The sequence below is a fragment of the Lupinus angustifolius genome, chromosome LG13 (genome assembly GCF_001865875.1).
Source record: "Lupinus angustifolius cultivar Tanjil chromosome LG13, LupAngTanjil_v1.0, whole genome shotgun sequence".
NCBI lineage: Eukaryota > Viridiplantae > Streptophyta > Magnoliopsida > Fabales > Fabaceae > Lupinus > Lupinus angustifolius.
The window spans coordinates 11,992,302-12,019,338 of NC_032021.1; the positions used below are offsets into that span (position 1 = coordinate 11,992,302).

The 27,037-nt window shown below is 34.1% G+C and overlaps 2 protein-coding genes and 2 long non-coding RNA genes across 8 annotated transcripts; 2 read left to right on the forward strand and 2 right to left on the reverse strand.

Moving 5' to 3' along the window:
• LOC109325818 (histidinol-phosphate aminotransferase, chloroplastic) lies at positions 6,529-19,026 on the forward strand. Of its 5 annotated transcripts, none has more exons than XM_019558396.1 (11): positions 12,373-12,461; positions 12,550-12,573; positions 12,604-12,810; positions 13,655-13,738; positions 13,961-14,115; positions 14,261-14,358; positions 14,843-14,951; positions 15,467-15,624; positions 16,979-17,121; positions 18,052-18,192; positions 18,772-19,026. In XM_019558396.1, the coding sequence occupies exons 2-11, from the start codon at positions 12,556-12,558 to the stop codon at positions 18,901-18,903; spliced, it is 1,245 nt and encodes a 414-aa protein (XP_019413941.1). In that variant the 5' UTR covers positions 12,373-12,461; positions 12,550-12,555; the 3' UTR covers positions 18,904-19,026. The 5 variants fall into 5 exon arrangements, with proteins under 5 accessions (XP_019413938.1, XP_019413940.1, XP_019413941.1 ...); XM_019558397.1 differs by having other exon boundaries at positions 12,401-12,422; XM_019558393.1 differs by lacking the exon at positions 12,373-12,461 and adding an exon at positions 6,529-7,062 and having other exon boundaries at positions 12,550-12,810.
• Positions 12,471-12,706, reverse strand: LOC109325819. The gene is made up of 2 exons (XR_002105189.1): positions 12,612-12,706; positions 12,471-12,581 (listed from the first exon to the last, which is right to left on the reverse strand). It is a non-coding gene; the product is annotated as an uncharacterized LOC109325819 (long non-coding RNA).
• On the reverse strand, positions 20,524-26,895 carry LOC109325512 (mRNA-decapping enzyme subunit 2-like). Its single transcript, XM_019557931.1, has 8 exons — positions 26,723-26,895; positions 25,624-25,775; positions 24,739-24,866; positions 23,307-23,402; positions 22,860-23,012; positions 21,633-21,736; positions 21,478-21,545; positions 20,524-21,033 (listed from the first exon to the last, which is right to left on the reverse strand). Exons 1-8 carry the CDS (start codon positions 26,800-26,802, stop codon positions 20,849-20,851), a joined length of 966 nt encoding a protein of 321 aa, XP_019413476.1. The 5' UTR covers positions 26,803-26,895; the 3' UTR covers positions 20,524-20,848.
• On the forward strand, positions 21,259-21,587 carry LOC109325514. Its single transcript, XR_002105140.1, has 2 exons — positions 21,259-21,362; positions 21,399-21,587. It is a non-coding gene; the product is annotated as an uncharacterized LOC109325514 (long non-coding RNA).

The following is a 27,037-nucleotide window of genomic DNA, read 5'->3' on the forward strand; positions in this document are numbered from 1 at the left end:
TGATTACTTCACTCTTTTAAAGCGGGTAGATAAATAATAGTAATTGTTGAATTGTATTTCAATCTTTAAATAAATAAAAATTAGATCAATTTATCAACCAATATTAAGTAAACTTTAACTAATTGTTATGTAGTATTAATTTCTCTATTATCTAAAAGTAAGTAGGAGCAAGATTATAGATGTTAAAAAAACACGGATCAACAGATAAAATCCACATAGACATGGGTTACAAATGGATACCCAAAGATTTTAGAAACGAGTTTTCCAAAATATCCATCGTATATGGGCTTGGATTCATATATTGTTATTTTTGTCTCAGTTACTCTTACTCAATCTCCTGTTAGTCTAGTCTATTTAAGAGAATGAATTGTGATTTTAACGTAAAATTCACTGCAGAACAAAAATCTTTTTTTTGTACATAATACTTCTTTCAACGAACCTGCACTATGTTGCTATAATCAATAGAGTTTTTTCCCATTTGAATATTGTGGCATGGGGAGCAATTGAACTTAGCTGACTAAGCTATAATAGAGTCTCTTTTCCGTCATTGATAATGCAAAAACATGTCGATAATTGTTGTATTTGCTTGCATGTGCCTATTGTCATTCTTAATCAAGATAAACTGCAACAACAACAAAAAATATTATTATTTCAACAATTAAGTTTTTGATAAAATAAATTAAGGGGATAAAGGTCCATACAATTATTGAGAGTATCCTTTAATATAAATGGATGATGTGTTAATACATTCTTTATTTCGTAATCGATTCTCGAACTCATAACTCAAGTTCGAAGACCATGTTTTCTAAATTGGATATAAAAATAATTTTTTTATATTATAACCCTAAAAATGTATTGACGCTCTAAATCATTTGGCAGAGTTCGAATTTGGGTTCTACCTCTTCCTAAGTCATGTATCCATTCACGTAAATGTGAGAACCCTTATTAATTTTTCACTACATTCAAACGGTGATGCATCTACTCTTGCTCAAATGACATTGTACTCGTGGAAAAAAATCATTACTTCTTAGCAACGACTTAATATTGTCATATTGTTTATCCATATTGTAGAGTTTCAATATTGTTTTATGTTTGCTCTTAACTGCATAACATAACCTTAATCTTTTATATGGGTTTAGGACCAAATATGTATAATATGAAGCACCAATAAATAGGTTTAACCATTATTGGGAAAAATTAAAAGATTGTTTGGCCTAGAACGTTTGTTTTAGTGCTTGACAGATTGGTCAACCATTGGAACAATCACTTAATTGGAAAAAATATATTATAAAAGATATAAATTAATATTTTATATTATTTTGAGAAATGTTATTGGTTAGAGACATGAAAATATGGTTTTTGGGACAGAGTATCCGTTAATTTTAACCCAAGCATGCATACAAAATGTTCTACTTTGTTGATAACACAAGTGTCTTTATTTTGGTTGGTCATTTGCGAAGTGTGTTTTTGAATGTGAATAGGCCAAGTGTTGAGCATAGAAAAGAAGCCGAAAACTCCTTTGGTGGGCAAATTAGTTTGCACCGTTCTAGACCCCAAAACTAATTGCCTAATTTTTACTATTTTAGAGTTGTCTCCTTACCAGTATATCCATGCATTCTCCATAACGTGTCACTTAAGGTTACCATCAAATTGAATTGCATAGATTTAATGAATCATTTAAAACTCCTTGGTTGTTCAACTTCAATATCCCTTTCATGACTCAAATAGTCAACACCACTATTTAAAAAATTAGGCAGCATAGAAAAGGCTTCCTCATATCAATCTATCAATATTTAGAGGGTACTTTCATACATTCTAGAATTATTGGAACATAATGAGCATGATGAGCACGACAACTTGCCAACCAAGCAACATGGAAATGCGCCACATGCTCACACCAAGAACACCCAAGGCTCATCCCATGATCCAGCACGAGTCATTGGCTCAATCAGCTCGGTCAGAGTCCTATGCACCATGACGCATCAGGTTGAAGCCCTTAGCCAAGACAACATAGCTCAACCCACGCCAAACACCAGGCGTAGTTCCCTCGGTCAGGCTGCTCCAGTCAGGCGCATCAGTCAGGCTGCTTGAGTCACGCGCATCAGTCAGACTACTCGAGTCAGACGCATGTCCCTCGGTCAGGCTGCTCAGGCTGACGCACCAAATACCACGCTTGGTGCATCAGAGGCCTTGTTGGGCGCATCAACATTACACGGTTAGGCTCATGGCTCTGACTAACCTTGGTGCACCATATTACACAGTCAGGCTCATGGCTCTGACTAACCTTGGTGCACCAGATTTCTACCTAGGCCACGAAGCATGCTCGGTCAGAATTTATGCACATGGACAATTAATTGACACATGTGTTTTATATGGGCACACTTTGTATATTCTAGAAGATTCTTCATTATATGTTAGTTAGGCAAGTTTGTTAGTTGGGGTTTTTCACCCTTTTGGTTAGGTTGCTTCTGTTACAAGCAACGATGTTTTTCTATATATAAGAAAGTCAGTAGCCTATGTAAAATGAATCAATCAAATAAGAAAATTATGGGGTATATTGAGTCTCAATTTCGCAATATGGTATCAGAGCCTTCTATATGATGGTTCTGTTTACCCAAGTTGCAGATAAGTTTTTTACTCACCTCATCCAAAGAGAGACCTAGCCAAGGATTCAGGCAAACAAAGAAAAGAAGCCAAGAATTGATTGGCAATGGAGCAAGAAAGAAGCATGCTAACAAAATTGAGCACTAGTGAGGTGCAGAGTCCATATTTCCTCCATCCAGGAGAGAACCCAGGGGCTGTGTTGGTCACACCACCACTAGAAGGAACAAATTATCACTCAAGTATCAAACATCCTGTGTAGAAACCCCTCAGAAAAACTCGGTTGTTGAGAGGAAACATATGCATATATTGAATGTGGCCAGAATCTTACTCTTCCAATCAAAGCTTCCTAAGGCTTTCTGGTCCTATGCAGTTTATCTCATTAACAGACTGCCAACCCCAAACCTACAACATAAGTCACCCTATGAACTTCTTAATGACAAACTACCCAACCTACAAGATTTGAGAGTCTTTGACTCTCTATGCTTTGTTAGTACCCTAGCACAACACATGACTAAACTTGAATCCAGGGCTAGAAAGTGCATGTTTCTTGGATTTAAGGACACCACTAAGGGTTACATTCTTTTTGACTTAAGAAGTAGAGAGATCTTCATTTCTAGGCATGTCATATTCCATGAACACATCTTTCCCTATAACACCAAACAAGCTAAAGATTTCCCAACCACACCAATAGAGAATGATGATTTCAATTTTCTACACCAAAATCCAAAAATCCATGACACAATAAACCAACAAACCAACAACCTACCTTTAGAACTCAATAACATTGGTCAAACCCTAAGCACTCCTACTAACTCTGAGGCCACCAACAACCCTATTAGAAGATCTAAAAGAAATAGGAGTGCCCCTGCATACCTGCCAGACTTCCATTGTAATCTTCTCTCCTCTAGTCACACCAAAACAAAATCCACCAAGGCTTGTCACCCCTTATCCATTGTCCTGTATTATAACACTATTTCCCCTAACCATTTGAAACACATCTTGTCTGTCCACACCAACATAGAGCCTAAGCACTACTTTCAAGCAGTGAAGCACCAACACTGGATAGAAGCTATGCAAAATGAATTAGATGCCCTTGAGGTAAATAGAACTTGGAGCATAGTTGACCTACCACCTGACAAAACACCTATAGGTTCTAAATGGGTTTATAAAATCAAGTATAGGTCTGATGGCACAATTGAGAGATATAAGGCAAGATTAGTTGCTAATGGATATAACCAAACAGAGGGACTTGACTACTTTGATACCTTTGCACCAGTTATTAAACTTACCACAGTAAGACTCTTATTGGCTATTGCAGCCTCGCAATATTGGCTTGTGCATCAGTTGGATGTTAACAATGCCTTCTTACATGGTGATTTATTTGAGGAAGTCTATATGTCAATTCCTCAAGGTGTCATATGCACAAACCCAAACAAAGTTTGTAAACTCCACAAATCCCTTTATGGCTTAAAACATGCTGGAAGGCAATGGTTCACTAGGTTAACCAAATGCTTATTATCCCTTGGATACACACAATCTCACCATGATCATTCTTTATTCACTAAGGCATTAGACTCTATTTTTACTGCTCTACTTATATATGTTGATGATTTGGTTTTGGATGGTAACAACCAAAAGGAAATTGATTTAGTTAAACTCTGCTTGGACACTCATTTTAAAATCAAAGATCTAAGCCCAATCAAATACTTTTTAGGCCTACAAATTGCTAGATCCACACAAGGCATCACTATATGCCAAAGAAAATATGCCATTGATATATTTGCAGATACTGGCTTTCTGGCATCTAGACCAACACCCACACCTATTGTGAAGACCACAAAATTACATCAAGACACCTCAACTCCTCACTCTGATCCAGTAGCATACAAAAGATTAGTGAGAAGACTCTTATACCTAACCAACACAAGACCTGATATCAATTATGTTGTGCAACAATTGAGTCGGTTTATGGCACAACCAACCATCACTCATCAACAAGCTCTAACTCGTATATTGAGATACATCAAAGGAAGCCCTGGACAAGGGCTATTCTACTCTTCCACATCAACTCTTCAACTCAAGGCATTTAGCGATTCAGATTGGGCAGCTTAAATAGACTCACGCAAATCCATCACAAGTTCTTGTGTGTTCCTTGGTGATTCCCTAGTCTCTTGGAAATCCAAAAAACAAACCACCGTAGCTCGTTCTTCCTGTGAAGCAGAATACATAACATTAGCATCCACCTCTTGTGAAATCCAATGGCTCACTTATTTGCTTACCAATTTCCACGTACAATGCAATCAACTTGCCCTCCTATATTGTGATAATAATTCAGCTAGATATATTATTACAAACTCTGTATTCCATGAAAGAACTAAGCATATTGATATTGATTGCCATGTGGTTCGAGAACGACTTCAAAACAAGCTTTTCCATCTTCTCCCCATCCAAACAACTCAGCAAACATCAGATATATTAACAAAAGCTCTGGATCCTACACCTTTCCACCACTTGCTATCCAAGTTGGGCACAATCAATATCTATGCTCCAGCTTGCGGGGGGCTATTGAAACATAGTGAGCATGATGAGCACGGTAACTTGCCAACCAAGCAACATGGAAATGCGCCACATGCTCACACCTAAAACGCCCAAGGCTCATCCCATGATCCAGCACGAGTCATTGGCTCAACCAGCTCGGTCAGAGTCCTATACACCATGACGCATTAGGTTGAAGCCCTTGGTTGAGACAACATAGCTCAACCCACACCAAGCACCAGGCGTAGTTCCCTCGGTCAGGTTGCTCGAGTCAAACGCATCAGTCAGGTTGCTCGAGGCAGGCGCATGTCCCTCGGTCAGGCTGCTCAGGCTGACTCACCAAGCCTGCCTGGTCTAACGCACCAAATACCACGCTTGGCGCATCAGAGGCCTTGTTGGGCGCATCAAGATTACACGGTCAGGCTCATGGCTCTGACTAACCTTGGTGCACCACATTACACAGTCAGGCTCATGGCTCTAACTAACCTTGGCGCACCAGATTCGTACCTAGGCCACGAAGCATGCTCGGCCAGAATTTATGCACATGGACAATTAATTGGCACATATGTTTTATATGGGCACACTTTGTATATTCTAGAATATTCTTCATTATATGTTAGTTAGGCAAGTTTGTTAGTTTGTTAGTTGGGGTTTTTCACCCTTTTGGTTAGGTTGCTTCCGTTACAAGCAACAGTGCTTTTCTATATATAAGAAAGCCAATAGCCTATGTAAAATGAATCAATCAAATAAGAAAACCATGAGGTATATTGGGTCTCAATTTCACAATAAGAATCGCACATCATATCTTAGTATAAGACCTATATAGATATTGTGTCAATTATTGTTTGTAGAACAAATTTAGCAGATGAATGAGTGTTTGTATTGGGTTTTGCCATTTGTTTATGTTTAATCACGTATATGGTCATGCAATATTAGAAATTAGTATATGGTATAAGATTAATAGTATCAAGTACATTGACATTGTCATTGATTTAGAATAAAATCATTTAATTTTAAATCAATAAATACATAGTTAATGTTGAGGATTTGATAGTAACCATTTGTCCTGTGCTAATTTTCCAATGTCAAAAGTAATAAAGAGGCCGGAAATGCATAAAATACAAAGGTAAAAATAATATGATGTAATATTCTGCTCTTTAAATGCAATATGATATCATTTTTACCTTTAAGTCCAAAATGGAAAGGAGAGGTTTTCCTCTACAGCACGGGAGTGAATTCTTTTCCAATTTTCCTACCCTAAAAATATAAGTGAAGCATAAGTTGATTATACATATACATGTATTGGCACTCATTCATAATTTGAAGTGAACAAAAAGTATAGTTTCTTGAAGTAGTTGAACTAAAACCCTCCCCAAAACAACTACCAAGTCCACACCATCAAACCTAACCCAAAAGCACCCTTCATTCATTCATTCACTCACATATCTTTACAAAGTGGTTATCATCCAAGGCATGGAGAGTGAGGATTTCACTTTCCCTAGAATCAATGATACTTCTTCATACAACATTGATTCACCTCGTCTATGGAATCTATCACCAACATCTTCTCCTAATCCATGCCATGCAAAACAAAATGATTGCTTAGGAGAAAAACTTATAACTTATGGTCAGAAGAAGAGTTTTTCATGCGTTGAGATTGGAAGGAAAATAATTGGATTAGATCATGATCAAGAAGACAAAATGGACTTGTTGTGGGAAGATTTCAATGAGCAATTATCTTCAAAAAATGGATCAGATACTGAATTCAGATCATGGGCTCAAGCTTTAACAGTTGCTAAGACTAAGTCCAAGACCAATGCACTAGTTCCTACTAAGAACAAGCCTAGCATGGTGGTGATTGTGAAGGTCTTGAAGAAGCTATTTTCCATCAACAACAATTTTCATGGGAGACAAAGAAAGAGAGTAAGATGATTCTGTTATTTTTAAGCAAAATTGGGATCATGGGTAGGGTTGATTTTTCTTTGGGGTGAGAATTTCTTTGTTAATCTATGAAGAATTAGTGAAATATTTCTGAAACTTCAAAATGCTTTGTATATGTCTTAAGTAAATATAAGTTAGTTATTTGATTTATTGTTATGAGTCACTTATCCTTTTTGCTATGACTCTTTTGGTTTCCCAACTTGAAGTTTTAACCAAGTTGATGACATAAACAAAAAATTTGTCTAAAAACATTTTTTTTGTATAACCAAGGGTACCCCATCACCCGATGACTAAGGGATGCATGACTGTCATTCTCAATAAGTGTCGTTTCTAAGAAATCGAACACTTGATCTTTAGTGTATCTAGAGTCTTACATCATTGGATGAACGCCTCGTAAAAACATATAATTTGTGATAGTTGACATTTACGTAATTTGATTGTATGTAGAATTTGATTTTTACAACTCACTCTTATGAATGTTTCCTTGTATTATTATTGCATAAACATGATAGCTGTAATCAGAACCATTTAACCAGCACTTCTCCAAATTTGAACATTTTACCACCAAAATTTAATCAATCATTGCCTATAGTAAATGCCTATAAATATTTTGTCTTCCCATAATCTAAAATTGGAAAAAGATCCCATTGTCCATTTTTATTGCACGCATGGACATAAAAGGCTATTTTTTAATGTAATGGGTAGTATGTGGTAAGGGTAAACATTAAAAATAGTTATAAAAAAGAGTTAATGTTCTGTTTTTTTTATTACCTTTTCTGTCTTGATGACATTGTTATAATTCAAACACTACAATGAAATACCATTTCTAATATTTTGTAAAGGGTAATAATAGTACTGTCTCAGACTGGAAATCCTTGCCAGGCTGTTTGGCTCATTTATTGTCATATACTTATCTAATGCTAATTGCTAATGAAACTCCTACTCGCCTTTTTTGGAAGATTTCGAAAGAAATATTACAAATGTGATGAAACTTATAAGGTATTCGGCTCAGATTACTATATAAGAAAAATGTTATTATTTGTTTTATTAAACTCGGTTTGGTTATTGTCTTAGTGACTCATTCAAGATAGTAAGTCAATATGTTACTAGTTTGACCAATCATTAATATCGTTCCAGAATAATATGTTTGACAAAAACCTAAGTTAACTTAAACATGACTTTTGGATATTCAAACTAGGGTGAGCATGGGTCGGTTTGAGATATGTTAAGGTTCGTCTCTTATTCGATTCTAAGTGTTGGCCGAGTTATTTTTTGAACTCGGACTTGACCCTAGACCCAAAACAAATCTAACCGTAAATATCAATAGGTCAATCTTTAAACTCGAACCCGACCCTAGACCTGATTAAATATAATGCATGTTCATGTTAGATAAAATATTTTTAATATTATCTATTATTATCAATATCTAATTTGATATATAAAATGATATATTTAATGATGTATATGTGATGAAAAATTAGAGAATCAATAATATTTTTGACCATAAATGTGTCATTACTATATACACTTTTGAATAGAGACACATACAAACATGATGAGTGGGTGATCATGAGCCAAGTCAGATCGTGTCATGCATGGTCCTACCCAAGTGTAAATATTGATCGGGTCTAATTTTTGAATCCGAACACAACCCTAGACCCGATCAAACCCGACCATATTCGGGTCCGTTCATGATCAGGTCATACCAAGTGAGTGAGTGCTCACCCCTAATTCAGACTACCTAATAATCAATTTATTTTCAAATATGGTCCAAAGACACCATGCATCTAGTAAGATTAAGATTTGATTGTTATTGTTCTATGAGTCAATCACAATCTTGAATAAAATATTTTTGTGGTGATTATCTCTTTTATGTTTGACTCAATGCTCCATTTGGTTATACAAGAAAAAATAAGAAGAGATAACTAGGTGAGAAAGAGACTGAAAAGAAAGAAATATATAAGAAATATAGTAGATTTTTGTGTTGTTTGGTTTTAGATATAAAGAAAAGAAAGAGAAGAGAAATATCTCTCTCAAAACTCTCGAATTGAGATATATTATCCAAAACAATGTCGCAAATTTTGTCTCACACCAATGAAAACATATCATGTTAATTAAAAAAATTTAAACAATCATTATATTTTAATTTTTTCTTTATTATCATTAGTGTGAGATAATATTTGAAATATGGTTTGGAATAATACATATTTATTCCATTTTCTCTTCATATGAGAGGAGAAACAAATTGCATGAGCCACAAAGCACTTTTCTCTCTCTTCTCCCTACTCTCCTTTAAGCCAAAGGACGGAAAGAGATAATTTTTCATTAACTTCTCTTCTCTCTTTCTCTTTCTCCCTTCTTTCTATTCTACCAAATGGAGCATTATAGTCTTATTCTAATCTTCACTCATGTTAGCTAATATTATTACCTGGTACATTTGCTTGTCAATTTTATTTTTCCATATGTATTAGAATTTTTACATAAAGAGTTAAAAAGTTTGGGTCAAGCATTGAGGACCATTTTTTCTATTTTGCATTGGGAAAATGATGGTTACACACTGAAACCAATGTCAAGTGTGTTTGGTGCATATTTGAAAATAATTTGATTTGTCATCAATGAAATTATTATTTCTTCCATATTTGATTTCATATTTTACTTGTGTATCAATAAACAAAATCCGACCTAACTCGTTCATCTAATTTAATTTGATTATGATTGACCTGAATATGGTTGGATTTCATTAGCTCTAGGGTTGAGTCCACATCCAAAAATTAATCTCGATCAATATTTAGGGTCAAGTAAGAAAGAAACATTATACGTAACTCATTGTCACTTATTTTTCATATTTATATGTGCCTATTTAGTGTAGAATAATGGCATCTTTTACCTAAAGTATCACCGATTCTCCAATTTTTTCAATATATATGCATATATATAAATGATTAACAAAATATCTAAACATATATCATTTTATATGTTAAATTATATCTCTATAATAATAAGTATAATAAATATTCATTTTAGTCTATCATATTTTTTGACAGGACCAGATTGGTCCTTCAAAAATTGAGAAAAACAAAATAGTTCCAAAAATGTCAAAAGTAGATCAAAGTAGTTCTTTTTAACATTTTCTACAATTTCACAGTAGATCAAACTAATTTAATTGACATTTAAAATTTTTGGTAATCATTTTATGTTTTTAATTTTTTAAGGACCAAACTTATAATGTTGAAAAATATAAGGGACTGAAATGAGTATTTAATCTCATAAGTAATATTGAGAATATTTTATCTAAAATGTGTATATATTATATTTAATTGGGTCTAAGGTCATGTTCAACTTTAAAAACTAGTTTGATCAATATTTAAGGTTAGATTAACCATCTGATTCAAAAAATATCCCAACCAATATTCAGAGTTGAGCAAGATAGACTAGTTATCCCATCCAACCTTGCCCATAAAAGAGGGTGTTCCCACCTGCTTCTTCCAATGCGAGGGTCTATGCTGTTGATATATGTAATCATTTGCAATTAAAGTTTGAAGCTATGTGAATAATGATCCAATGTGACAAACGAAAATGTTACCGAATAAATGTTTTTTTTTATGGGCAAATGTTAATATGCTACCTCCTTCGATTCATCCCTTCTTTCTAATTATTAAATTAGTTTATAATTTTTTTATATTTATTGTGGGTGAGACTAACCCACAACATCCTTTGTTTAATATTTTTAAACATTTTCCCTTTAATCACCGTAACACATGTTGCCTTCAAAATGGTTGATCTATGAAGACTAATAAATGAATCAGTATTAGTGGAATGGCTTATCATATTAGAAAGGACTTCTTGCAAATTTTCCTGTTTGCTAAACACATTCAAAAAAACAAGTCGTATTTTAGAAACATAGCTTTTTTTTCTGATAAAAAAGTCACTAGCAGTTTCTTTCATTTTTACAAGCAAGTATCACTAACTAGTAATTGTGTTTAAAATTGTTAATAATAATGTATAATTGTATAAAAATAATGTATAATTTTATGATTAACCCTAAAGGTTAAATAATTAATAAATTAGTATGACCCCAAATCGGCCTGACACAAGGCCCAATTTTTAAATATATGCCTAACATATTAAAATAATTGAATAAAATGTGTAAACGACATACACTGTTTCTTCCATAGTGTTGCAACTCTCAATATATAAAGTCGTAGTATTTTTAATTTGCACAATTGAAAATCACGTTTCTATTTTTTTTTTAATTTTTGTCTTATTTTAAGGATTTGGGTTTTATGTTAGAAGTACTTAATTTTACTATTATGAAATAATTAATTTTAAATTTTATTATATAACGTGCCTTAGTCTTGACATATTATTTTATTTCTAAGGTTTTCCATATTTATATCCTAGTGGCTTGTCCGTGCTTCCTTGCCTCTCTTTCCACGAGATTTCCAATGGAGATTTCACATTGGCATGTTCTTGATTATTTAAATAGGTTGATATGTCAATACAACATTTCTATATCTTATAATAAAAATTTAAGCAAATTATGTGTGAAACAGTGTATGTCGTTTACACATTTCATTCAATTATTTTATCGACATATAATCTTATTAATGCATATAATCTTATATATATATAAATATAATTTGCAATAAATATAATTTGCATTAATAAGATTATATGTCTATGAAATTTGAGTGAGCTAGAGCAATAAATGCTCCAATCCCAAACATTAGGAATGTTCTGTAGATTCTTTTGTCCTTTTTGTTCTGTAGATCTTAATTTTAAAAAAATCACCCGTTTATGCAAAAATGTATTCTAAAAATTCCTTTAAGAGAGTTTTTTTTTATATCTTCTCTCATCATAAATTTTAATCCCTAATAAATTGAATTAAACTGCATGAATTCAAATTTTGATGAATAAAATAAACTTTTAGAAATTATTGTGTGACTTTATTTTTTTCCGGTCAAATTGTACCCTAAACAAAATATTGATGAACTATTTTGAGATTTAACATCTAAAGAAATTCATTCATTATTTTTATCAACATAATTAAGAGTGTCAATTACCTTAAGCATAAAAAACTAATCACATTACTTACGAGATTTGTAAATTAATTTCTTCTAATAACTTTCGCTCGTAATTATTTATGAGAATCTTATACCAGTAAACTAATATTATTATATATAAAAGATGAATTTTTTCTCGTTAGTGAAAACAAAATTGAAACCGATGTTTGTTTATAACAATTATTACCCACCTTTGTAAGGGTTCCACGACACACAGTTCACTTCTATTTTGCATACAACAATAACAAAATAACAACCTCTTCACCCTTCACTGCACTCGTAAGTCGTAACCACTTCCACACTCCTTACCTTAACCTCGTATAACTCCTCTCTCTCTTTCTCTCTCTCCTTCTATGTTGTTTCATTCTACAATGGTCTTTCTCTAATCTTAGTTTTCATGATGCAGGTCTCAATGGGTGCCATTGATTTTCATACTTCCTCTTCCTTTTCGATGGTTAAATCCAATACCAATTTGCAGCAATTGGGGTTCAAACCCAGACCCAATATTTTTTCTTTTGATGGGAATCAGAGGAAGAATTTTGTGGTCATGGCTTCTACTGTTCCAGTGGAACAAGTCAATAAGGTTCCTCTTCAGGTTAAAGGTGATTCCTTTATCAGAGAACATTTGAGGAAGTTGGCTCCTTATCAACCCATTTTGCCTTTTGAGGTGGGTCTCTTGCAAGTCTACTATTTTATTTGATTTTGTTGGTTCCCTTTTATTCTCTCACCGTATGGGTAAAGAATTAACTTTTTTAGGGGTTTGTGGCTGCCCCTCCTAATAAGTGTCGCACTCAGTAATCGAATATTGACATTTTGTTCATCATGGGGTGGTGCCTTACACCACTAGATCAACGTCTTGTTGGTGTTGGTTCCCTTTCGTTACTACCGCAAAAATGGTTTTTTTCTCTGAAGTATTGTTGCCATTATCAAATTTTCGGTTTTATACTTTGTAGCATAATCACCACGAAAAACTATAAGCAAAAAAATTAAGAAAGATTTATATGTTAATCTGTAGACATGATTTACAATAGAACATTATGGGATTGTTAGCTCCATGTTGCTGACCCCAAAGGAGTTGGAAAAAACTTGGTTGTTGTTTGTTATAATTTGGTTTTGTGTGGTTCACTGTTAGCTCTGAAAGGATACTTTTCTAGTTGTTACTTGAAAGTAGAAAATCAAAGATTTAAAATACATATGTATTTCTTCAGGTACCACCTAGCTGTATTAGATTTTCATTTTATTTATTTATAATTTCATTAATTTGTATATGTTTTCTGTCTCATCTGTGATTGGTAAGTCACTTGCATGCACACTGCAAGGTGCTCACTATAGCAGGTTTCTTAACTGAATTTTATTTCCCTTGTATCATCTAGAGGCAAGGAGTTTCCGTTACAGCATACCTTTTCTAACATTTTCCGTAGACCCTAGAACTTGTCATTGGTTGCTTTTTCGGGGGAATTTGTTCCATTGCAATGCAACTTTGTAATAAAAGAAAAGGCTGTCTGTTTCAGGTTTTATCTTCTCGTCTTGGACGCAAGCCTGAGGATATTGTCAAGTTAGATGCTAATGAAAATCCTTATGGCCCCCCTCCAGAGGCAAGTTATTATTGTATATGTCTATTGGTATTTTCCAAACTATTGAGTGAAAATAGAAGGTAGTTATCCTGTAATATGATGTGCAACATTCACCGTGAGATTGTAATGTTATCTTTTAATTTTTAAGTCTTTTCTAGTATATATGTTAAACTGCAGACGAGGATCTTATTGAGAAATACACCATTACATTATACCCTGAGTTGAATATGAGTGGTTTGACAGGTCATGGAAGCCCTGGGATCAATAAGGTTCCCTTATGTCTATCCTGATCCAGAGAGTCGCCGATTGCGTGCCGCTCTTGCCCGAGATTCAGGCCTTGAATCTGAATATATTCTTGTAGGATGTGGTGCGGATGAGCTTATTGATTTGATCATGCGGTTAGAACCAAAGTCTTTCTATTTTAATGATCCTCAAGTTCTTTTTCTCTTTTTAATGTTAATTTCAGCATAGCTATGGCAAGCAGCCATTCTTTATATTCCGTGGTCTTGATATATGGTTTTCATATTCATATATATACTACAGTTGTGTGCTTGATCCTGGTGACAAGATTGTGGATTGCCCTCCGACCTTCACAATGTATGAATTTGATGCTGCACTTAATGGGGCACTTGTTATCAAAGGTAAGAATAATATTTCCTGAATGTAACTTTTGAATTTGCCCTTTTGAAAGATTATAATTTGTTTATACTTGTTAGGGATATAAAACCAGTCATGAACAATTGCCTAATAGCTTAAGCTTTTAGGAGAATGGTCCTTGACACATCTGAATTGAGATACAAATATCTGTAAACAGATTGAACCTTAGATATTAGAAATGTCTCATGATTGTTTACTATAGTTCTCTAGCTCTTAAATTCATCAGTATAAAATGTTCCTATTATGAAATTATAAACCCCTTTGTACTTATAAAATGAAAAAAAAAAAAAATATCCCCAAACAGATTGGTGTTTATTATTTCGAAAGTGGCTCATACCATATCTAGTGATTGTAAATATTTTGTGATTAGACTTGTCAAACTAAAGGGTCTTAGGTTTTATGGCTGGTGTATCCTTTGAATTTTTTCTGTTCTTTGTCACCTCACTATCTGCATTATTTAAACTGTAGTTCCTAGGGGACCAGGCTTCAGCTTGAATGTGGAACACATTACAGAGGTTGTTAAACAAGAGAAGCCTAAATGCATATTTTTAACATCTCCAAATAATCCAGATGGAAGGTAACTGTATATAGAGTGCATAGTTAGAAAATTAGGTAGCTTGAATTTTTATCTAGGCAGTATTTTATTTCCCCCCTAATTTGTTCTGCATCAAATCTTTCCTTTAAGACAGGAGTTCCTTGTGAGACTAAATAATGCGTTTTTGTTTAGTTACATTACAGTCACAAGTGGATATGATTGGCTAGCCGATATACATCTTTGTTCGGATAGTTATATAACTGGATTATGCTTTCTGTTTCTAAATGTTTTTTGGAATATGATTTTGATGATATTTGCATGATACTATTGCTTCTCCTGTAATAAAGTAAAAGCAGTCTGTTCTATGTGCAATATTTACTGTCTCGGCAATAGTACCACGAAAAAACCCCCTCTCTCTATGTATATACACACACATTAACAATAAGGGGTCAAGCTTCAGTAAGGCTGCAGACTGTTCTTATATCAATAATATGCTGGAAATTTGAGTTTTTTCTGTTAGATTTTGATCAAGAATATATCATACAATTTCACAACAGTATAATTGAGGACGAAGTTCTCTTAAAGATACTTGAGCTTCCCATATTGGTCGTGCTGGATGAAGCATACATTGAGTTTTCAGGAATTGAATCGAGGATGAGTTGGGTGAAGAAGCATGAGAATTTGATTGTTCTTCGGACATTTAGCAAAAGAGCTGGTATGCTTATACGGCACCTTCTTTTTTCGCTGTTACACCAGGGAAATTGAAATTGAAATGATAATCGTGTTTTTCAGGCATAATTCCCACATGCCATATACATGTATTTTTTTAATTGAGATTCTTTTATTGATTTTCATTTCTTGGTATGGAGTTAAACCCTCTGGGGTTCTTTTGTTTCTCCCTGGAATAATCTCTTTGGGCTTGCCATTGGCAAGGAAATTTTGCGACTGTTATCTGTCGAGAATTGTGGTAAGGATTAGAGCCTTATTGGTTAGGTTAAACTTGGCCAAAACCAGATATGAGTTGTTAAGATTACGAGAACCTGTGAACTGAAACGTCACTGTCTAATAACACCTTATAGTATACTACTGCTGTTTTAATATCATGGATCAATGAATCATAATGGTGGGTCTGTGTAAGAAGTAGCTACTAGATTAAGTATCTCCTGAACTCAAGTGTAATTGGATTGCATATTTCAATTCTAAGCTGAATACTAGTCTTTATGAGTGTACTATCATAAATTGACTTGTAATGAGTTAGCATGCTAATCTGAATGTCTAGTAACGTGAATATTTTGATAAAACTGGCAATGGCACATGGATATGTTTGAAGATCAAGTAGCCTGAAGTTGAGATGCTTGGGCATGAGGGCTCTAATAGAAAAACTAAGATTCAAGAATCAGAAGAAAATAGATAGAAGTTCCTCTTGACACTGGTTGGAGTGAAAGAGAGACAAAATATGTAGTCTATGTAGGATTAGAATGAGAAAAGGAATTTATATATTGGTTTTGAATGAATTTTAATAAGTAGTTGTAGTTTCAATCTCAATTCTTCGGAGTAGGGATGGTAAAATTATTCACACCTGTGGGTACCTGCAAAAATATCTGCAACGAGTACCTGTAAAAATACCCATAATGGGTACCCACACTGGCAACTGTACCTGCAATAAGTTAGATTGAACGCCATATATTCTCTCTACAAAATATTTGCATGGATGAGGGTGAGCTTGGGCGCAACGGCGAGGTTGCTTGCCTTGTGACCCGAAGGCTATAGGTTTAAATCCTGGAAACGGTCTCCTTACTTGCAAGGGTGAGGCTGCATACATCTACTCTCCCTTGATCCCAATAGGTAGGAGCCTTGTGTACTAGACTGCCATTTTTCATCTTCCCTCTTCTAAATCAAATTATCTTTTTAAATGTTTTGATTTGTAGTTATAAAATATATACTGATGTTTCATTTGTTTCTTGATGAAATGATGTGTACAAAGTTTTGTTACTGATTTGTCATATTGCGTGCTTAATTGCATATATTGCAGTTTCCAATTATTAATTTTGGAATGGACTGCATCTCAGGTTTAGCTGGGCTTCGTGTGGGATATGGAGCTTTTCCTTTGAGTATAATTGAGTATCTTTGGAGAGCAAAGCAACCTTATAATGTATCTGTTGCTGCTGAAGTTTCTGCATGTGCAGCATTGGAAAATCCAGTTTATCTAGAGGTTTTGCTTTTGTACTTTTGGATATAAGCTCACACATTCTTATAAATAAATATACGCTCATATATGTACTTTAATTGGTTATCAACTAATACACTATCCCTAAGTAGTCAATAGCGTACTATCACTCTAGGATAGCAGTGTCATGGTGGTTGCCAGCCCTTTCACATGACGAATGGAAGTGCAGCGCTGTAGATGGCTGTAACACCTGTCGCAGGTCAAAGAGCAACGACTTTACATGCCAAATTGCGGGTCAGAACCCGCTCCAACAAGGCTATGTGTGGAATCCTAATTGTTAAAGGGGAAGCCAGTTTTGCCCTTATTTTTTACTACGTGTCAACAAGGCTGTGCGTGGAACCCTAGTTTTTAAAGAGGAAAAGCCCTGTTTGCCCTTATTTTTATGGTTTTTTAGGGTTTTGGGTAATTTACCCCTCCCTCTTCTATATAAACAGCAACACCAAAGTAGAACATTCTGCAGCAGAAACATGTGAAACCCTCTTCCCCTTTTTTCCTCTTTCTGCAGAAATGAATAAGCTGTGCAATCTTTGGCCACTCACTCTCATCCCAACTTTCTACATACTCATTTTTCGGGCAAAGCTTCTTCCCCTCACTTCCCTTCTCACATACCTAATTCTTTCGTAATCATGACCTCATCTCAATTTCTAAGTTTTAATATTTTTAATTATATTACTTCACTCTCCCTCTTTCAAAACTTAAAAGAGTATAGATTACTTAAATTTTTAATATTTTAGTGTATTTTTTCCCTTAGCTGTAGCGGACTAGCGGCCATTCTGCCATCCGCTATTCCGCTATAATAATTTTTGAGTCGGCCGCTATACTCACTATCCGACTACCCATACAAGTTTTAAACATTTATTACACTCAATTGTTCTTCACAAAAGACAAATCTAACTACTCATTCTTAACAAACAGGATGTAAAAAATGCTTTGCTGAAAGAAAGAGAAAGGCTTTTTGACCTTTTGAAGGAAGTTCCCTATCTTCGACCATTTCCAAGCTATTCTAATTTCATTCTTTGTGAGGTCACATCTGGAGTGGATGCAAAGAAGCTAAAGGTACCTTCCTTTCCATATATTCATATAATCAGTTTTATCTTTTATTTTCTTAATAAATGTCTGAATAAATATTTATTTGGTGTTAAATTCAGCACTGTATTTTAGTATGGTATTTGACTTGACTTGATAGTAATCTTTTCTACCCCAAAGTTTCCATTTGATAACAGATGTTATCATGCAGTGAAGTTTATTTTTTGATGTTTATAGCACTCAAGGTTTTCTAATGAAATAACATTACTTTAAGAGTAAATTACACTGACATCGCCTGAAGTTTAGTGAAATTACACAAAGTTACTCCTAACTAATATACATACATTACATTGGGTACCCTGCAAGGGAGGTGAGTGTCTGTTTTAAACCGGAGGGGTGGTGAGTATAATTTAGCTAAAGCATCAGAGAGTGTCCGTATAGTCTATTTTTTTACGATGAAACTACCATACTTTTTATCAACAAAAAAGCATACCTATTGCACAATTATTTTGTTGCCTGCTAAAAGTGGTTTAGTATAGAAGATCTTGATATAATTTCTTCTTTTCAATAATCCTAACTCAACACATAATTTATATGATATGAACACAGGAGGACCTTGCAGAAATGGGTGTTATGATCCGTCACTACAACAGTAAAGAGCTGAAAGGGTACGTTCGTGTATCTGTTGGGAAGCCTGAACATACAAATGCACTAATGGAATGCCTCAAGAAACTGCCTTAGTTAGAGGAGAATTTGAATGAAGTTGATTTATATTACTTATAGCACGTAACGGAGAAGTGTAATTGCTAAAGTTTTATTTGTTAATCATATAAAAAAACTTTGAAATTAGAGGAAATTTTCTCACGTTATCAAGGAAGTTGGATTTCTAGCATCATTTGCATGTTGGTATGTTATTTTCTTCTCCTCTTTCTGGATGAACAAGCTCAGCACCCGCTTTATACCGCTAGCATTGTGCTTGTTTCTTTTTGCATACATATGCAGAGGGCATTGTTATTGGTAAATTACCTGAGGCATTGTTATGAATGAAATGTGAGACACTTGACTTGAAAATTGAACTCTTTAACTAAATGAGTTGTTCTTTGAGTGAAATATAGTTTGATTCATTAGCTTAACATATAATTTCATTTCATTTTTGAAAGAGGTTTTAAATGTTTTTTTAAGATGTAAAATAAATAAGTTATACAAAACTAGCCTTCCCCTAAACTTAAAAAAAGGCTGAAGATAATTTTATTTTTCATTAGAATGACATAGACAGACAAATGGATCTATTTGGGTAGATAGATATAAGTAAAGCCGAGTTAAACGAAAAGTAAAGATAAACATGTTTTCTCCTGGTTCACTGGTAACACCTAAGTTTCACTATAACTGATCAAAGTACAAATTATAATCACAAATTTTAATAAGTTAACAAAATCTCTCCAAACATGAGTATTTTTTTCAATCTAGCCTATTCGGGCTCCTGATTACTACTATTATTTTCAACCTGGCATTCATGCCCAAAGAAAATAGATTGACCTTTGTCCTCAAGTCCCGTTTTGATTAAGTTTTTGTTGAGTTGTAGTTTCTGAAACAAATTTCCTTCCCAATAACGGGCTTTGAAACCATACCTGCTTACTTCTCAAATAATTGTGAAAGGTGAGCTAACGCTTGATTTCCCGGGTGATGATTTAACTCCAGATATCTTCAAGGTGCTTACAATATCAGTATTTTTGTTAAAATGTGAAATCAAAATTTAATACAACAGAGATGGTGTATTTTCCTCAGCGCTATCTTATCATCTTCAGATTCATATGGGATACCAATAAGATGTTGGACTAGTAATGTAGGGACCCGCTAGATCCTCAGAATGACCAAAATATCATGACTCGATTCCTGGAGAGACACTTGGGGGCAGTCAAGCACCCCGAAAAAATTAATCCATTACCCAAAAGGGTGAGAGGTATCCTTGGCAATACTAAAAAATGATTCAGATGGGAGTCAGAAACAGAAAACAAAAGAGTTGGAAGAGGTTTGTGGTTCAAAAGCCACAAGCATTTAGCTTTTAATATAAACCAGAAATATTTCATTTAGGATCCAATTACGAGTCGGGTTTTAGAGATGATGGAATGAGAATGGAAGACTTCTGAGCTTAAACCCAACTTGCTATCGGACCCAAAAGGTCACCATACTTTGACATCGGAAAAACTATTCTCAAGATCCTCTCTTTGGTTTGATTCTATGCACGTTAGGTCCCCTACCAAGTGGCCATTATAGATAAAATGGAAGCATTCCTCCATACATAAAGCAGAGATAAAATGGTAACACCAAAAAAGGACATGAGCTATGGGAAATTGCCACAAAATTAACACATGAAATTAGTCCACTTAAGATTTTTCATAGACATCATCACAGTTTCATTCCATTTGAGTTACTGAAGAGTGCTAAATGAGGGAGTACGATAGCTTCTACATTGGACTATTTTTCTAGTTTTCTACATAAACTGACGGAAACTATTTAGGCACAAATGCTTCCTGTACACAATGTACATATTACTCAACCAGACAACTTGAGAAACATCATGTACCGCTACTGCCAATTAGCATGAAGAGTGATTATTAACAATTTTGACATTTGGACGAAGAAATCAATTCGGTTAGGGGAACTTTACAGGATGGTTGCTGGACTTTCAAGAAGAAAAGGCAGCTTCCATTGCTTGTAAAATTGAAGCAGTATCAAATTTGAAATTCCTGAAGCTCCTGCCAGGCCCCACATCAAGAGAGTGAGAATCAGGTTCAGGTTTTGTTGGTTGGATGTCAATTATCGTCGAGCTACTTCCAGTAGAACTGTGCTTTGCTTTCCACACGCAAATTCCTTAACAAGAAAAGGCTTGTTAGCAATCAAAACCATTGTAAGAATGAATGCATTCAGTACTCAATTTATAACAAGTAACACTTATGGAAGCCCATCTATAAAGGGTTTCCCTTTTGGAGCCCTTGCCTATTGATAAATCATGTATACTTAATATATTGTAGCAATGAAATCTCTGCAATATTGCACCTTAGTAAATCCAATATTGACACAACCTCACTTTTAAAATCACGACTGAACCTAACTTTAAAATCAGTGCTCAAGATATGTGAAACACCAGCGAACATAACATCACAGTAAAGTGTTTAACTAACTGATGGAAACCAACTCGAGTCCAAAAAACAGCTAGGAGTGGAGGCATCAGGCAGTTGACAATAACTTCATTTTTAAGTACACATAGAAGTATCTGTCAACAATAAAAAAACTGATGTTTGTAAGAGTAATTACCTTTAAGAGGCAAATCAGGCCTTGGAGCCATAGGGGGTTGGTGCGATGAAATCCATGATTTCAATGATCTGCATTAAGGCAATGAATCTTTTTGAACTTTGACAAGACATGGGACATTCACCAAAGCTATCAAAATCATATGAAGTGGTACTCACGCAAGAAAAGGGGACACCATATAAAGCTTGAGGCCAGTGATCCCACGAGATATCACATCATCACTTGCTGGTTGAAGTTCATCAAGCCTGTGCCATGCAATTTCCTGCATACAGATAATAAAGAATCAACCAGCACTACGGTCATTAAAAGTTGTCAATCACATTAAATAATATTTTCATGGCTTTCAAAATAAAAATTGATTTATGGTACTGGGTAGCTGGGTTGTTAAGGGGCAACAAGAGCATAAGCTTATGTTGCAAAGATCAGTGTTGTAATTGATTAGCGGATATACAAGATAAAATCAAGAAAAAACACAACAGAAAGAAAGTAAGGTTAGCACTTATAGAGAATATGATGGTAGAATCTGGCCTATGAAACCCAAGCCAGATACTTAGTACGACATGGACAAATAGATATGGGGAACTTCTTAATTCTAGATATGCTATGGTCTAGATCTTAAAAAACATACATTGAATATAAAATAATAATATTTGTTAAAAGGTACTGGTCATTTCTCATTAATACATAATTTGATCATAATTTACAAAGACATTCTTGTAAAAAGAACAATTTTGTCCATATCATAAAATAAGTTTTGTCTCTATACAGTAGCCTACAATTCAAAAGCAAATTTACTGAATTACTGTCTAATGCTGGGGATATTGTATATAGGGGAGAGAAACAATTTAAAAAATATCAAAAGTATTGTAAGTCATATCTGGCCATGTTGGAGAAATATATAAAACATATTAGAATAAAAATAATTATAAAAAAAGAAAAGAAAATATGGGATAGATACTTCTTGGGCACATATCTTAAAGTATCATATGGGTATTGGTATCGGATACGAGTATGACACCAATACTTTTTCAATTTTGCATTATCTGGGATTTATAGAACCTTGCCCAAGGTGGTTTTAGCCCAGTGAGAAGATAAATAGGAAATTTCCAATGTCGCACTCTACATGTGGCTGTTTTGGACAGTTTCCATTTTTTATGAGCATTTAGTTTGGTTTAAATTGTTTTTATTCTTAGCATTTTGACTCTGGCTTCTTTGGTTTCTCAAATTTTTAGTATAACTTATAACATGGTCCCCCTAGTTGAACTTTTCCCTTCTCCTCTCTAATCTAATTTTATACTAAACAGAGTTCAGGAAGTATTAAAAAGTGTCACTCCCTCTGGAATGATAAGAACATTAAAAGTAAATTCTCATAAAGAATCACATACACTGATCTCCTTTTTGGTAAGTGGGGCAAACACTGTATCATCCTTCACACCAGCAATAATGTAAAGCCGCACTCTCTGTTGTCCAAAAATAATTTCAAGATATTCATCTTTGTTAAGAAGTTTTGAAACATCAAAACCTGTTTCTTCCATGACCTGCATTCACCACGAACAAAAACATGTAAGGAAAGGCTAATGCAAGACCTTTTGTAAGACATTAATTAGCCAATTCTTAACTTTTTGTTGTAAAGAAACAAAATTCATTAGAAGAGAATAGAATAGTACAAGAGAATAATAAATCCTAAAAAACAGAAAGGGGAACACTCATGCTAGGAAGTAGAGCCAGTTCTTCTTATGTGTAGTTTCTTCAATCTATGTAATTAAGCACATGGAGAGTGTCACTTGAACAGAGAGACGGAGAGAGCGATAAGTTCATAGAAGCATGCTTACTTCTCTAATGGCACACGCATGATCTTCTTCATCTTTGCTCTTTTTGCCACGAGGGAAGCTCCAGCTTGAACCTTTCCATCCCTTCACTAGTATGCACTGTCAACAGATATAAATATTCAGCCACAATAAGTTGAATTGGAAAATTACTCAATTGTACCAAATGGAAGTCAATGACAAATTGTATATAAAGAACCTTGAACACTTCTACAAAAAAGTGACAGCTTAAAATTTGAAGTTTTGAAGTCAACAAACTTAAATGTCGTTTTCCTTATAAAAATTAAGCTACTCTTAGAGATGATAAGTGGGAATATCAAGACATTATTGAAGTACTTTACTGAGTTGAGAAACATTAAGGGTTTCAACTTTCAAGGAAAACAGAGAACACAAGCAGTGGTGAAGAACACGATATCTCTCATATTAGCCATACTAAATCTCATAGGTAACTAACCCGAATTACTTGTTACCTATTTGTATTAATACTAAAACTCATAAAGACACCAGTACCCTACCTTTTACTTCATAATCTTTATGACCTAATCCTAAAATGTTTCTCTAGTGTCAATCTCATCTTTAGTAATGAATTAACAGAATTGCTATAATTTTACACTTTCATTCATGTTCAATAGCTCAATCATTTCAGACTTAGTCTAGTTCTTCCACATTTGAACTGTGCATGCCAGCTTCAGCTCTTTTGGACAGATTGGAGTTTGAACTACATTAATGAAAGGAGGGAGGGTTACAAACCATGAATCACGATGCCAGGTTGCATTACACAACAACTTAAACATCCACCATTTGCACTTCATGTTCAATTCAATATAAAGAAATCACACCAAAAAAATGGTTCACAAAGTGCTCTGGAGAAAAAATCTATAAGAACATCACCAAGTGCAGTAATGAACAATATACATAACCAAATCAAGAACTGTATGCATCTTTAAAAGATTAAAAAGAAGGATGCTTAACCATCCCTGTGTAGAAGGCCCTAAATTACTTCGCCACCTTGTGGTTTCGAAAAGGTTTATTGCCTTGGTCAACTTTGATTACCACTTCTTCACAGAACTATTCAAATCTTCATTAAATAGAGTTTCAAATCACTTACTTGAATAGCCATCAAGTAACAATTTTCATCCTCATAATAGTCAACTATGGAACATACAATATAATTTTGATTTCACAAGACAGATTTTAAACAAGTGCATCATGCACACAGATTAAATTAATAGCCGATCAAACATCAGCACAAAGTAAAAACGAATGCTAAAATAAAGCAGCATATTCTAGGTTTAAGGGATGCAAATTAATTCAGGGCATAGTTATACCAAAGGGAAGGTAAAACATTGGAATTAGAAAACGCGGTATGCAAATAAATTTGCCTTACAACAGAAAAGTAAATGATTGGTATTGAATTCAGCATTTACTCTTGGCTTACCCTTTCATAAGTTTCATCAAGAATTATCGCCCCAGTTACAGGAACTCGGACCTTGTAGGAAGTGAAGTCCTTAAATATATCATCAATATGGGCCACATAAGGCTTCAAAACGTCGCAACTATTAAACACTGCTATATATTAAGGAAAACAACATCTATTATAGAAGATGGGGAAAGAGAGAATACAATGAAAAAATATAAACTTTCATGATATCTAAAGCCTATACAATAATGCCTTATAAAAATGTAACGGGGTTTAGGGAAGGGACACCCTCACAAGGTAACATAAATGGAAAACAAAATGGGATTACTACGCTTTAATTTATATTATTGTCAGCATGTGTGCATGCACAAGCGAGTGTGTAAGCATAAGGCCAGTACTCATTGATAAAATGCATTGGATTCTAGTGAAGAAAAAATGAAGGGGGTTTATTCAAGATACAGATGATGCCTGCCTACATCATTTTGGCCTATACCATGCACAAATAATATCCACAAACAGTTTTCCTTATATTTAAGTATACATGTTTCCAAGTTTTGACATAAAGAATATTAAAAAAAAATATGCAAGGGATGGCATGATAGAAGAAAAGATATGTACATCTTGGGGAGCAAACAATTTTTTTACCAAATTAAAGTTTTCCAGAAAAAATTGAGTTTGGGAATAAATTTCTGTGGACACTCAATTCTAAACCAGAGAAGATAGCACATCATGTAATTTCCCCGTATTCTAATGAGAAACGGAAAAGAAAGCGATGAACGAAGGAATTGTTGATATGTTATTACAATTAGACCCAAGTTATCAAATGGAATACGAATGCAAAAGTTATATTCTACAATCATAAAAGCATAGGACTGCAAAGCAAAACAGATTTAGTAAGGATACATAAAGAAGTGAACTCTTTCAGATTTAATGACTTCAGAGATGGATTATTTTCTACAGAATTATCTTCATAAAACCAATGTGCATACTCCACGAGAAACAAGATCCTTTCAAATGACTGAAGGTCTTCCTTCGGCACATTTAACACAAACCGGCTGCAATAAAAACAGCATAAAATGGTATAAGACACAAAAAAGAAGGATCAAATTATACTAACAAATCAGGGGAAGAAAGTCAAATATAAACATAAAATAACTACAAATGATAAACCAAGATCACTGGTATATTTATTCAAATCATTCTAACAAATAACTTAACTGTTATTTTAAAAAAGTGAAAAAATGAATGGTTACATTAGCAAAACAAAAAAAAAACTATACTTTAGCTTGGAATGAGAAATCAATAACTAGGATGTTGCGGTCCACCTAAATCTTTTCTTTCGAAACTTGTATATATAGCAATGGATACGGTAGCAAAAAAGCCTTCAATTTACTCCTTCACGCTTAGTTCACAGCCATAGTAAAATTATGACAACCCAAAACTACATTGGCAGAAATGTGCATATACTTCTCTACCTTCATTGCCATACATTAATAGTTTAATAAAAAAATAAAAAAATAGTAATACAAACTTCCACAGTTTTAGTAAGCCTTCAATTTCCAATGTTGGACGAGCTCCAATTGTAGAAAAGACAGCAGAAATGCGTATCAGGTGATTTGGACATGTGTGGAGAAGTCCATTATAACCCCAATAAGTAGAGTAGATCAAACAGAGGTTAGCCCAGTTTCTATGATAAGATTTAAAGATTATGGATCCAACCCAATTACTCAATCCACGGAATTAAGGTTCAGTTGTTGTTGGATACAAAATTCTAAGTCACTATCACACAATACTATCATTTTATTTTATTACTATCAAATATCAATTAAGGGTACAAACTATGATCATTCTGATGTGGATAAAAAAGCATACAAAATAGCACAATTCAACTAAAAAAATGAAAATAACCAAAAAGCACATAACTTCCAATACCCCTTTTTACTGAATTTTGGGAAACCAATCGAGAAGCGATAAAATAAAAATAAATAAAAAATTGAGAAACCTGCAGAGATCGTCAAGGAGTTCTTGAGGAGGAAGACCATTCTTCGAGGAAGCGCTCGAAGAACGGTGATGATTGGACATTGCTACTAACCGTCGATTCCCAAACCCTAAAAGCTAGAAACCAAAAAAATCCCAAAATGAAAAGGCTTATAACTTAACAAAAACAAGTACATTTCTATTCTTATCATAAATTTTAAAATTTTAAAAAGAATACCTTAGTGAAGAAAATAATGCGTATCTTATTAGTGCTAGAAGAAATAGTCCACACCTAGTTTTTCGATCAAATTATAATTTATTTTAACTTATTTTAAGATAG